The 13,870-nt window shown below is 39.0% G+C and overlaps 2 protein-coding genes across 2 annotated transcripts; one reads left to right on the top strand and one right to left on the bottom strand.

Moving 5' to 3' along the window:
• The first annotated feature begins 84 nt into the window (after positions 1-84).
• On the top strand, positions 85-2,658 carry LOC139636046 (uncharacterized). The gene is made up of 6 exons (XM_071503718.1): positions 85-359; positions 482-627; positions 770-831; positions 986-1,099; positions 1,939-2,037; positions 2,393-2,658. The coding sequence occupies exons 1-6, from the start codon at positions 228-230 to the stop codon at positions 2,572-2,574; spliced, it is 735 nt and encodes a 244-aa protein (XP_071359819.1). The 5' UTR covers positions 85-227; the 3' UTR covers positions 2,575-2,658.
• A 4,134-nt stretch (positions 2,659-6,792) lies between these two features.
• On the bottom strand, positions 6,793-13,564 carry chic2 (cysteine-rich hydrophobic domain 2). The gene is made up of 6 exons (XM_071503719.1): positions 13,213-13,564; positions 11,394-11,448; positions 11,105-11,260; positions 10,868-10,924; positions 10,705-10,764; positions 6,793-9,848 (listed from the first exon to the last, which is right to left on the bottom strand). The coding sequence occupies exons 1-6, from the start codon at positions 13,344-13,346 to the stop codon at positions 9,798-9,800; spliced, it is 513 nt and encodes a 170-aa protein (XP_071359820.1). The 5' UTR covers positions 13,347-13,564; the 3' UTR covers positions 6,793-9,797.
• Between the last annotated feature and the right edge of the window lie 306 nt (positions 13,565-13,870).

The raw sequence follows: 13,870 nt of genomic DNA, 5'->3' as shown, positions 1-13,870 counted from the left end.
TTCAGTATTTATATACTCTGGTTTTGCCTAAAATGACTGGGTATTTCTTCCAACACTGGCTTTCTCCACCTTTCAACCAGATTGCAACACAAGTGTAAACAACTGAGGACTCTGTGTGGGATGAGCCTCTGATCTTCACTGCATCAGTTTTAGCTTGAAGAAGGGACAGTGAGCTTCAAACTGCGATCAGTGCAGCACACACAGGTTCAAGATCTTTGTTTAAGCAGATGTGGCGAGCTATGATGGGGTCTCTTTATGTTGCTGTGGCTGTGCTCAGTCTTCTGTCCGTTGGACAGTCAGCTCCTGTGACAAGCTGCGACAGTCTCATCCAACCTTTTGAAATCCAAGGAAGAGACCAAGTAAGACGCTCTCTCATTTCACTTGTGACCAGTCTTTTGCACTCTCACTGAAAAAATCTCACAGTCTATTAATGTGACCATGTGTCATTTTACACAACTGAGAGAGACACCGTCTGTTGCAGCTGCTGGGAAGATGGACGTACATAGCAGAAAGCACGAACATAACTGGATCCAAATTGCTGACGAAGATGTTTGTGGAGAGCGCCTGGAGCAGAATCACCGCTGCTAATGAGAGTGATGCTGTCAATCATTATCAGGCTCAAAAAATGTAATTTCAAGCTTAAATTCAAGGATTGTTCTTTGAGTTCACATTTTAACCCAAACCACAGTAGTGTAGAGCCAAAAGTCTTGTATTTTTCAGTGAGCAATTTCACTCTTTTTGTTTATTTTTTCATTTTTATTTGTGAAAGGTTCGGCCGATGCTTCACACTCAGTATTAAGTTGACCCTGAAAAACAGCACTCTGTCTATGGGTGAGTGGTATTGATGGAACTTGCTGTTCAAACATTTTGACTGACTATGTAACTGCACCAAGAAATTTGGACTTTGTGTCCAGCGTTGCAACAGCACTTTGTGTATGTGTTGATATCTATGTGTATGTTTTTGTGTGTGTGTGTGTGTGTCCAGAGCAACCTTACACTGCTTTTGCCAACCTACTGAGTACTGGCTGCGCCGACTGCCTTGTTTTATACTCAAAATTCACCAGTGGAGGAAACATGTACAGCGGTGTCCAGCTCCTAAGTAAGACGAAAGACATACAGACTGACAAAATGTAGTCTCTTGTGTCTGTTTTCGGCTAATCCAGTGAATTCAATTCCTGACAAATCATGGTACTTCATTAAACTCATGCAAAAATCCTGTAAATCCAATAATGTCATGAAACAATGGTGGCCTAATACAAGCAGAGATATTAAGCGACCTTGGTATACACAGTACAACTAAATCTTTTCATATTTTATCATTTCACCACAGTGGTGGAAATTAACTTAATACTCTTTTCAAGTACTTTTACTTTTGATACTTTAAGTGCATTTTACTGATAAAGGAATATGAATAAATATAAATTAACTGATAAATTTACTTAAGTAGGATTTCTCAGAGCTTTTACTTGTAATGGAATATTATTTACATTAATGAATTGGCACTTTTACTTAAGAAAGGATCTGAATACTGTGTCTCACAATATCATTATACTTCCCAGCTGTGAGTCAGACCATTCACAAATTTACTCTTAACTGAAAACTAGAATAAGATTATGTATATTGTAGACATAGCAGCTCTGTAACATGGTAAAAGTGGTGCCTTTACCTAAATGCTAATAAGACTGTTTACATTCTGATGTAGGAAAGTTAGGGGATCACCGGTGTTATTATCATCCAGACACCACAAATGCCAAAATCTCATTGCAATCCATTGTAGACAGACCAACAGTACCATCCACTACTACTACTAGTGGACAGTTAGAAGTTAAATTTAATCTGTCTCCTTGTGTTTTAATCTCTGAAGTTACTTGGATGGCCCTGCCTAAACACAGTGGCACTGTATAGCTCATTTACATACACTTACTGTCCCTCTCTCAGGCAGGAGAAATAAGGTGTCTTATGCTGAGCAACAAGAGTTTATGAAGCAGGTAGAGTGTCTGAACCTACCACCACCTGCTATCCTGGACCCAGAAAAAGGTAAAAACTATTACATGTGTCATGAGGCTGCAAGGGTTTAAAGATATTTTCCTCCAGTATATCCACTGAAATGTTTGATGCTTGATGATCTCAAAACAGGCTACAACTATTCTTTAGATTTACCACGGGAGTTAAATTTATATTAGATAACATTAAATTACACAAACGTGATCTAAAAGGTAAAGCCTACATTACCCCTCTTTAAACCTACTTTAATATGACAGTGTGTGAATGGTTGGTGTCAAACAAAGCTGAATATATTTAAACTTTGTGTGTACATGAAGTTGTTGTGTGTACATGAAACGCTCTTTCTTCTGGAATAAATGAAATCAGTCCTTAATTCTCTACTTCACAGGCTTTTGCCCAGATGAGTCTCCCTCTGAGGACACAGAGACCATTGATCTTACCAATGTCTTTAATAACATGGGCTCTGAAGTTGCCTATCTATTTGACAAACTTATGAGCAGTGCAGATGGACTGAATAAGCTTGTCAAATTGATCTCCAGCAGTGACATAGCTGAATTAAAACAAAATTAACATTGTTGAGTGTCATGACATGCTTACATAATGAAGATGCCATGTCTGTGGGTGTTCTTCCAATAAAAAATTGGATACCTTATGTATATGAAGTGTGACTACTGTTCTTCTGTGTCTTTTATTATGTTTTTTTTTTTAAAGTATCTATCATCAAATCTCATTTTTCTTTACAGTCATTCACATGTAAACCCTTCAGGGTGTTCGAACAAAAACATGTGAATGTGCTTGTGCTTGTGCATTTTTTATTACATTGGAAATTGCAGTCCTAGTTACCAGAAGAGCCCTTCTTTCAGTTTACGTAATGCATCACCGGTCTCTAATAGGTTTTCTACAAGTGTTTAGTGTTTAGTTTAGTTTTGACCTTGTTAATGAATAAGAATTCAGCATTTCATTGATAAAAGGTGGTAAAATTTACCTGTGATGAGATTTGAAATCAATGATGTCAGTGACATCAGTAATACTGGGTGGCATTAGTAAGTGCTGGTACAGTATTTTAATGTTAATGTTAATGTACTTTAGAAAAAGTAAACTTTTGAATTTCAGACTCTTATCCTATCATATTCATTTTCTGAATAAGTCGGTGAATTTCTACCTCTCTCCACCTTTGAAATCAGATTACAACATGTAATCAAATTATGGCATTTCATGTGGGATGAGCCTGTGAACTAAGGCTGACACAATCAGTGTGAGAACCATGTTGGTGTTTGTTCATGTTGCTGTCTAATGTCAAATCTATGTCTTAACAATTTATCCAATTATTTCATTTAAGTCTAATAATCTAAACCACAGTCATTTCAATATTCAGGCTCTTCTGTTTCTACATTTTTGGTTCTACTTGGGAAAGGTTGGGCCTCTGTGCCGGAGTCATAAGTAAGCTGACCTTGGAAAATAACACTCTCCAACCAGGTGAGTAGGCTAATATATTATCATATCTAATTTCTCTCATTAACATCATCTGTTACTATGCCAGGGGGCGCCATAGGGTAACTTGCAGGTGTCAATTTGATAAACTCATTCATCTTACCAATAATGACTCAAAAGTTAAAACATCCTTTCATCTATTGTTCAGTGATTGTTCATGGACTAGAATCTCAAAGGTGTCTGTCCAGGTGTTTGTTTGTAACCTTAGGCCATAGCTTTGGGAGAAGAATAAAAACAGTAGGTGTGGGACACAGCTGCTGTAGCACGACTTGTATGAAGTAGGATATATAAGTGACTTTGATTCTTCAAATAAACAATAATTGAGTTTGAGGTGCTTATATTTTATTCTTTCCAAAGCATGTTCCCCAATCTTAATTCTCCAGTTTGCTCTGACTTAAACCAAGGGAGAGTCCTTAACACCCCTGACAACTTTGTTAAGATTGTGAGGGTGAGGTTTGATCAGATTTGATCGACAGTTAAGAAACAGCCAGTGAACTGTCATAAGAATCTGAAGAGATTAGATAAGCAAGAGTTAGATCAAAGGTACTGTAAAAATAAGTTAGTACTGTAACAAAGAAACTGGATTCACAAAAATATAGATTAACTGTCATATTTAGATCAATATTAAGTTCTCAATGGAAGTACAACACAGTCATTAATCTAATAAATATACATATAAAAGTGAAAGAAAAAATACACACCAGTTAGCACAGTAACAGCTGGCCCAAATAAAGGTAGGACAGGATGCCCATGGAGTGTAGATGTAGATGAAGTAGAGCCAGCAGCTTGATGGTGAAAACCAGAGTCTAACTGGACAGCCTGGTGGTAAGTGATGGGGAGGAGGTGGGTTGTGCAATATAAGGTCTGAAAGGCCAGGGACTAATTTGCTTGGGGGAATGATAGCATGTTTATGCAGAACCTCATTATTCATAGTAAAAAGCTAGTTGACAAAATACATTTTCATTTAACAATGTGGGATGTATGACCATTAAGGGGAAAGGAGGTGTCTAGAATAGGTTCAAACACTGATCATGGAGACATATTGGGACAATTAGATGCTGATGGAAGTGAGCAAAGTGACCAAAATACTACTGTAGAATTCATTGAAGTTAACAAATCTAATGCCAGTAATACCTCTTAAAGCTTTCCTTTCTGTGCCACAGCCATAACCAACATCAGGTGGCACCAATCAGGTGGGTGCCAACAAATTAATGAAATATGCAGTTCAAATATTTTTTCTGGCATACCTACACAAACAGACTGGAACTATGTGTCAATTCAATTTGTGTGTGTATCTGTGTGTGTGTGTGTGTGTGTGTGTGTGTGCTTGTCAGAGGTTGTTTTTTGTAGATTGTCTGAAATAAACCTACTGAATACTCTGTCCAGACTGTCTTCTCAGGACGAAGAATTGAGTAGTCCTCTCCTGAGTGAGATAATAATAATAATAATTATTATATAATAAAGTATTTGTGCATAAGAATTTCTGTATACCACAAAATCAGTGTCAATCAATGTGAACAGAGACCAGAAGATTTAAGTGTCGCATATCCAAACATTTCTACTGTGTATAAAATACTGCACTTTAAAAATCTTTATTTCATATTTCTGCACTGGATACAGTGTAATTCTATATTTTTCCTATCTCTCAGGCAAAAGAAGGACTGTGACTGACTCTGAGCTGGAAGTTTAAGAAGCAGGGAGAGTGTCTGAACCTATAGCACAGACTTTGATTCGGAACACAGACGGAAGTATGACTATAGGCTAAAGTATCTGAATCCTTTTTAGCCTTAAGTAATGCAATGACTGAAGCTACTTAGTAATTGTGATAACTAAACAGAACCATGTTAGACCCACAGGAATGTGCATTCACTAATTCATGCTATCCAGAATCTCCTATATGAAATTAATGAAAGGAATTTACACTTTCCTTGTCTTATAGGTGTTTGTCCAGAGTCCCCCTTTGAAGAAACAGATGGAATGGATTTCTTTGTCAATAGACAGAAGTCAGACCTTCAAAACACAGTTGACATGATTGTCAGCAGTGAAGGTGGACAAGCCAATTTCCTTGAATTGCTCTCTGAGATATGTTTAAAAAAAAAGATTAACTGCACAGAGGCTGTCTCTGAGAATTCTCTGAGTTAATTTGGTCAGCAAAGTCATTACATGAATAATGAAATGATATATGACTGTGGTCTCAGTTTGTAGAAATGTATTCCTTCCCACAGTACCTCTTCAAAAACACACAAGCAACTAGCTGCTGCTTATTTTCGCTGGCAGGTCACAGCTCAATCAGTTCTCAGCCAACAACTGTAGTGACCTGTTAAGCAATAAGAGAATTACCCTTTGTAAAATGATCACTGAAAATGTGGGATTCTGATTGGCTAGCAGGAGTCCATTAATTTCTTTTAATGTGCAGCATAACCCAACATCTCTGACGCAGATGGGTGTGTTGCATTACAATTTGCAATGGGCCAACGGTAATGACAGCAGGGTTTGGAGCTTTCCTGGTTTTGTGTGATTTAGTTAGCAGTTTGATTCCATTATAACTGTGGTATGTTCACATAGGTATTGAAATGGAAGCGTTAGTTAAGGGGAAACTCCAATTTAGTACTGAACTTCCATAAAGCTGATCAACGAGCGAGAGACATACTGAAAGCAAAAGTCGAAGCAACAGAGAATGTGATATCCTGACCTTTGGTCCCTCTTATGACTCAAACACTAAAATCAGTGGATCCATGCAACTTTCTCACATCTTTTATAAGAGAGACAACCTAATAATAGGTTATTAGGTTGCTCACATCTTTGAAACACCACAACCTCACTTAATCATGAAGGCTTTCAGATTAAAACTTTTAAATTTCAAGACTATCTGATATTACTTTACAACAACTAGATTTGCCTGTTCTTGTGTTAATATTTTTAGCCATGCTTGCAACATGGCTCTGTATCGTTCCATCACTTTGGTCTACACTGAAATGTAACCGTAAATGCATATGCCTTGTTCTTCCAGTGTAGGGTGACTGTTGAGTTTTTACCTGAGGGGTTTGCGCTTTGGTGTTGGGTCATGTTTGGAAGTTGTGTCAGCTCTATGATGTTTTAGTGTGGGACTCTCTCCTTGTGGGAACTGCCCACTACTCAGTAGAGTTGATGAAACCCCTGTTGTGAACATCCTCAAGCCTAAAAGTAACAAATCCAATTTCCTTTGATGTAGTACTTCTACATATCCCATGACCTTGAACTTTTTTTTTTGAAATTTTGTCAAAAAGCAGCATTCAAATTAAAAATCACAAAGGAAGCTGCTCATAGCCTTGTTTATTGGTAGTTTATAACTGTACATACACCTGCTCATGAGTCATATGTACATATACCTTTCTCTCCCTCATACGCACAAACACACAGAACACGCAAGATTATATAAAAATGACTCATTTTCTGTGCAGGGTTCAATCACAGTCTGAGATCTACAAAGAACATATGCATCTGCATACACCGTGCGCATACACACATACGCGCACACACCACAGATATCTGCATATGGCCCTATGCCTTGATTTACACAGAACAGACCACAATCAAAAAAAATAGAAAAGTGACAGATGAACCAGTAGGCAGCCCAGTGGTAATCAAGTGAATCTGGATCTTTTAACTTTTCTTTAAACCAAGACACTGTCTGAGCTTTGTGGGTCCTTGGTATATGTGCTTCCTTTCTTTAGTCTTCTCTTAGGGGCATGTTTCAATTAAAAAAAGAACTCCAAATACATCATTTTACAACTGTTCAAGTAATGTTTGATTCATATTATATCAATCTTGACTCCCTGGTGCAACTTCGGAACATACCTGACGGTGAGATTTTCCAATGCTACATATTGTTCATTTAGTATAATCCCCTGAGTGTGGCCTATACAATCAACCAGAGCTCAGTAACACAAAACTAAGTGGCTTTGTCCAAATTCTTGCAAAACACAATCTCACAGTCTGAGTCAATATCTGGGTGTTTTTATGAATCAAGAGGTGTGCTGAGTGGGAAAAGCTAAATCTATATCATATTCAAAAAGGCCTTCTTTTTCTCGTCTACCCTTTCTCCTGCTTGCTGGCAAATGATTATATGTTCAATTAAACTGAGAAGTGCTTTATGATATGATCTGTAACATGTTGACAGTTTAAAAAAAAAAAGTCTTAGGGCTTTATCTCGAAGTAGGATTATTAGTTCGCTAGATCAATGAACTAAATCAAGCCTGGAACAACTTTATTGTCCTTGTCCTTGTCCATTAACTGGCATGTTATCATTTTATAAAGTTGATATAGCAAACAGTCGCCTATTTACACATCCTGTAGAGACAGTACAACATTAGCATCATTTGGAGTCATGTTTCCGGCCACCCGATGAATGCTCTTGCATTTTTCAATCTTGTTTGCTACTGCTGCTGCAAACAAGACTGATGAGGGTGGTGAGAGTGAACCAACAGTAAAGGTGCTAGCCAGTAACCCCAAAACAATGAGCTGAAAGATGCAAAAATGTTTCACAGAGCCGGAAGTAACTGCTGATCGGTGTGATAACTTTCTGTGGGTTCATCATTACAAGTAACCCTTCTCACTTCACTACACAGACAATTTAAATTGTTAATATAAAAATACTGCAGCTTTAAAGTCCAAGCTCCTGATATAGGAGTAGTCTGATTTTACTCAGCGCAGTTGTGAAGCTGTCTTTAGTAATCCTGCTTCATGATACAGAACACTGATATTGCCTAACTCCTAATGAAGAGTTTCTAACACTCCTGGTTAACCCAGGTCTCTGAAAGTAATGAGTCAGATTGTATCTAAAACAGAGGAACTTTCTCGTAAGAGCCACATCCTTTACTTTGACACTCATATAAGTAAACCAAAGGTCAGCAGATAAGGAAGAGAGGCCATGTGAAGCCGTTAAGGACAAAGCGAAGGTGTGCTTTAGTGTTGACACATGACCATGGAGAGAAAAATGAAACAACCATAGCATAACTTTGGAGAACCCCCCCCCCCCCCCCAAAAAAAATGAATGCACATATAACATGTACACTCATGCGCTTATAAATTACTACAACAAAAATAAAGATCAATTATGGCAAAGAAATACTTCAGAGAAGGAACCCTGCTTTACAGAGTAAAGAGTATATCTTCATGTCTGATTTGTCTTTTTTGCTTATGTTTTACTCTCTGAAACACTCTCTCTCTCACACACACTCACACACTCACACACACACACACACACACACGGTGAACAGGTTTGCAAGCACTAACTGTCTCTTTCACCAAAACAGTAAACAAAACTTGAGATACTAAAAAAATATAAAGAAACCAAGAATTCATTTTATCATCACCAGTGACTGTCTTTCCAGCTTACTTGTTCCACTGTGACTAAAAAGAAGATGCTAGGCAGCCGGTCTGGACACATCACCTGGACACGCATAATGGTGAAAACAAATTGCTCCAGGTAAACAGTGTAGCATAAAGACCCATTCATACTATGGGGAGTACAGTCAAAGTGTGTGATTGCCACTGGGTTAGGGTGAAGCACACTAAGTGTTCAGACATACGAAAGGAGGTGAGAGGAGAAGAATGTCTGGTAGTTGATAAGAAGAGTGACATTTCTGAGTTCAGCTGTTTTGGCCACTGGCCCAACGTGTTCCTGTGAGACTAGTCACTCTGCTACAGAGTTGATTTTGATGAAGGTTCCTTTGGAGTTCCACGTCATGTTGCCTTCACAGCCTCTAGTAAGGATCTAGAGCACCAAACCAACTGTTACAAAAGCACTGGGGTGTATTTTTTTGCAGGTGAAGTTGGCGGTGCGACAGTAGGTAACATATGAAAAGGTTTGTCTCATCATGGTCAGACTGTCCCATGTGCTTAGGTTAGGGAACATACAAATGACAAAATTCCAGTTGTAGCTCACAGAACTCAGTTCAAGAGTCCAGTCTCCAGCTCTGGCTCCAAAATCAATAACACTGCCCATAGCTGAGTCTCCCCTGACATCCCACCGGCTGGTTCCAGCTTGCATGGCTTGACTGTGTGCCAGCTTGTCCGATAGGTCATGGTTCAATGGTGAATTTACTCCAATGCCAGAGTGGGGATACTGGATTTGTAAACAAGGGTGTAGAGAAGGTATGTGGTGGGAGAACGGGTCAAAGAGAGAAAGCTGATTAATGCTACCCTGTAAACAAACATATTGTGGTATTTTGGGAAGGGTAGTTATTCAAGAGCTTGACAGCCACTGTGGTTCTGTGACAGAGCTGGGCAGCAGTGGTGGTTTAAGATCAGCTGCGGTCAGGCTAGTCTGGTCTGAAGATGGGAATCTTGGGTAGGAACTCTATTAGGATTACCTGCAGGTGATAAGAGGAAAGGCTGTTAGTGGTGAGTCAGAGTTGGATGTTATAAGAGTATGTACTGTGAGATAACAGTCATTTTCCAAGTAGCAGTTTGATAGTATTTCTACCAAAGTAGCTATCAACTTTCTAGCCCAGTTCAGGGCCACTGAAGGCAACATTGCAAATAAATGTTGCAAGACTTCTTTATGGCACGATCAGATTCACAGAAATGTTGCATTAATCCTTGACATTCCAAGTATCTAATTCACTGGATTATCCATAAACTGACTGTACTTAATGTACAGTTTCATTGAATAATCACAAGATGTACTATGTCACAATATACATTGCTATTGGGTTATTATGTCATTCATACCACCATACAGGATTTATCACCCACCCCCATGTTGAGTGTGTCAGCAAGGGTGAGAAGAAATATGCAAGTCCAAGCAAATCAACATTAGCACTGTGTGAAAAATCACAGCCTCTTAAATGAGACTGCTACAGTGTTGCTTCAGGGGCATGATGCAGATGGTTCAGGCAAAAATAAATAAGTATAAGGATAACATGAATGCAGCCCTGATGTATTTTCAATTGAAAAATCTCTCCTTGTTGCATTATAAACCATGGTGTGGTATTTTGGTATCTGATAAGCCTTCAAACTACTAAAACCAGCCTTCCTGGATCATGTATTATCATCTCACCAGAACCTGAAATAATATGCTCAACCCGATGCAGACCCTCGCCTCTTCTAACAAAGTGCTGTTTTTGTCCTAAATGCTGGGTAAGTATACTTTCATAGAGCATTTTGGGACAACGACACCAAAAAACAAGTACAGAACTCAAACATTAACAAAAGGCAGATACTTACATATTCCATCATGTTGTTGGTTTCACACTTTCTTTTGCTTAGTCTCCAGTGCAAACACAACTACAAACAGAGAGCAACAGTGATGATCAGAGGGTTTATATAACATACCTTAACAAGGTACAATACTAATATATAGATATCTGTATATGTCTTCTTTACTCACCTTGTGGTAAAGTCTGCTGTTCTCCCACTCCAGGAGCTTCTCTATAGATCTTCTTGTCTGAAAAGTAATGAGTGATGTCAAATGATATCATTTTCATCATAAATGTAGCACATTAAGCTTTTCCTAAATCCCCAATGGGTTTGGATTTACTGTGATGTTGCGAATGCAACAGATATTTGGGCAGTGTTTAATAATTAGGATCATATAAGTGAGTGACAGTGTGGATGGACATCTCACCCTCTTGCTGAGGCAGATGACAGGCCACAAACTGAAGCCCAATGTGCAACAGCAGCAGAGGCAGCCACACAGGAGCCACCGCACGTTCACCGGCAGCGTCTTCCTCAGGCAGCTGTTTACACGGTTGATACTCGCTTTGAATTCCTCTGGCGCCACCTAAAGGAAGGACATTTAAATGGTACGTTACGTTGGCTAGTCGCTCCAATAAAGTGTAACTGAGGTGAACAAATTTGAGAATGTGATTTTGCTGTACTTAATATGTACTGTCAAATAAAAAGAAGACACTTACCTTCCCCGTGAGTGCCGAAGGAAATTCTGACTCGAATTTATTACTAAGCCCAAACCTGTAAGGGAGAATAGAGTTGGCCGTCATGCTTACGCATACACACACTGTATTTCAATAATGGGTTTGAATAAACAAACATTTGTCATGTGGCATCAAGTCCACCACATGTGCTATTCACTCATATGGAGTAACATTTTACTCCACTTCGCCAAAAGTAAAACTTCTGAGCCCAGCAGTAAATAAGAGTTAAAATGTTATTTTTTACATTTAATATACATTAGAATGGATGTATGATCTCGTCTTTAAGAGAATTCCATGACACAGACTGTCATGGGTGTACCTAGCATCCATGATGACCAACAAGAGTAATAAAGCAGCCATGAAATCCAATGTAGTATGAAGACTGTCTGAGAAAGCGTGATGAGGGGATAAATTCATGCTGAAAGGGAATGAACTCAGTAGTTTGGATCCAATTCTAAAATAAAACAAAACTGCTAGCTCAGTTACCTGACTGGACAAGATACAATGTCCAGTAACTTCAGTTCCTACAGCTACAACAACTTCTGTTGGAAATAGTTGCCTTCCTCTCAGTAAAGTTATCAATTTGAGGGCACAATATATTAATCTTAGAGTAGGATGCACATGGATTATTAATTCCAGAGTAGGAATACCAATTTGTGGGCACAATCTAGTAAAATCTGTACCCTTTTCACAGCATCTGATGTCGCCATGCTTGCTACGAAAGAGCACAATAAGTCTAGGGCTAAATGGATTGTCCATAAATGAATTATCTGACTGACAAAAATAACCTTGCAACTATTTTGATGACCAATCAAGCAAAAATAGTGAAAAAATTATCTCACTCCAACGACTACAATGTAAACATTTTGACTTTGTGTCTATTAGTACCCAGTGGTGTCTTCCATCTGACTTTGTATGTAATCATGTAGACATATACTCTATGATGTATTAAATGTTTATTTTCTATTTATTTTTCAAAGTAACACTAAAAACTGTTTATTTCTGTGACTTAGATGTAATGATCACTGTAAAATGATTAAAGGGGAGGAAGAAACTGGAGGTAAGTTGGAATCATCATAATTTCCGCACAAGTTCCCCCCAAAATATGGCAAAGTCCGTTATAATTGCTTTCCATGACTAATCACTGTTAAAAAAAAGTGAATTCACAGGAGTACAGGGCAAATAATTTGTCAATAAATCATTGTAACTGTTTAAGTACAAATGCCAAACTTGCTTAATCCCAGTTTCTCAACTGTGAGGGTTTTGTGTTTTCCTCCGTTTTATTTTGCAATACACTAAATATCTTTGAGTTTTGGACTGTTAGTGGAGCAAAACAATACATTATAAGACATCGTCTTGGACTCATTTTTTTTTTACTATTTGTAATCGACAGGTTAAAAATGAATGGCAGAAATAATGAGATGAGTCGATAAAGCAAATAACTGATAGTTGCACCCCTGAACGAGTTTGATCCTGAGTTCAAGCCCCGAAACTGTGGAATCGATAACGGGAATGCCTTGAATTGACAGCAGCTAATTAAACAGCTTTTCAAACCGTCAAAAGTATATTTTTGGTAGGTCATGTACTTAAGCCGAAACGAAAGCTAAATCTAATCAGCCACTCCTCATCTGCCCCGCGGAGTTAGCTCGCTGCTAGCTGTAGCTAGCTGGCGACGGTAGGTCACCGGCGGCGGCTAACTCAGCTAGCAGCGAGCTAACCACGGAGCACCGGGGCCGCCGATCGGTCCACGGCAACGGTGGAAAAACTCCCTGACTGCCCGTGAGCTTCGCCGGCTGCTTACACAGTGACGTGGCCGGATCCTCTCACCACCACCGGGTCCGGAGCGTATTTGAGGAGCTGCTCCTCCGCGGCCCTGTCCTCGTCCTCCTCTTCCTCCTCCTCCTCCTCGTAGATCTCATCAAAGTCCTCCATCATCGCACGACTCGACCTCGCGCTTCCCGGGAAAGACACCGGGAGAGACACGATGCCGACGGACAGCGAGACCTTGCCGAGAAAAGTGCGCAGAGGGAACCGTGAAGACAACCACAGAAAATATCAGCCAGTCCCGGAGACGACTCAGTTCACATCGTTCAGCAGGCTCCGAGACAAAACATCAACATCCGCCGCAGTAACCGCACGACACCGGAAGGGGGACAGACGTGCTTACGTCAGATTATTTATTTATTTATTTATTTATTTATTTATTTATTTATTTATTAAAACACAATTTATAGAAGAAAATGTAACATGCATCATCTGTCGTGGGTTTTTTTTCAGTTATTTTGGAAAATGTGTTCCCTTTCTTTCACCACAGCAGGTATGATTGGGAGGACAAACACAGCCCGACTATTTCCTTTTCGTCATTAATATGGTCAAATCTGACATTTGTAAATGTAAATACGCTAACAGCAAAGTCTTTTCTCCTGCTCAGTGAAACTAAAAACTATGCCAGTATTTTT

The sequence above is a fragment of the Trachinotus anak genome, unplaced genomic scaffold (assembly GCF_046630095.1).
Source record: "Trachinotus anak isolate AG129_WGS33_773 ecotype Australia unplaced genomic scaffold, CSIRO_AGI_Tana_v1 ptg000019l, whole genome shotgun sequence".
Classification (NCBI taxonomy): Eukaryota; Metazoa; Chordata; class Actinopteri; order Carangiformes; family Carangidae; genus Trachinotus; species Trachinotus anak.
This window is presented reverse-complemented; position numbering and strand designations above follow the sequence as displayed.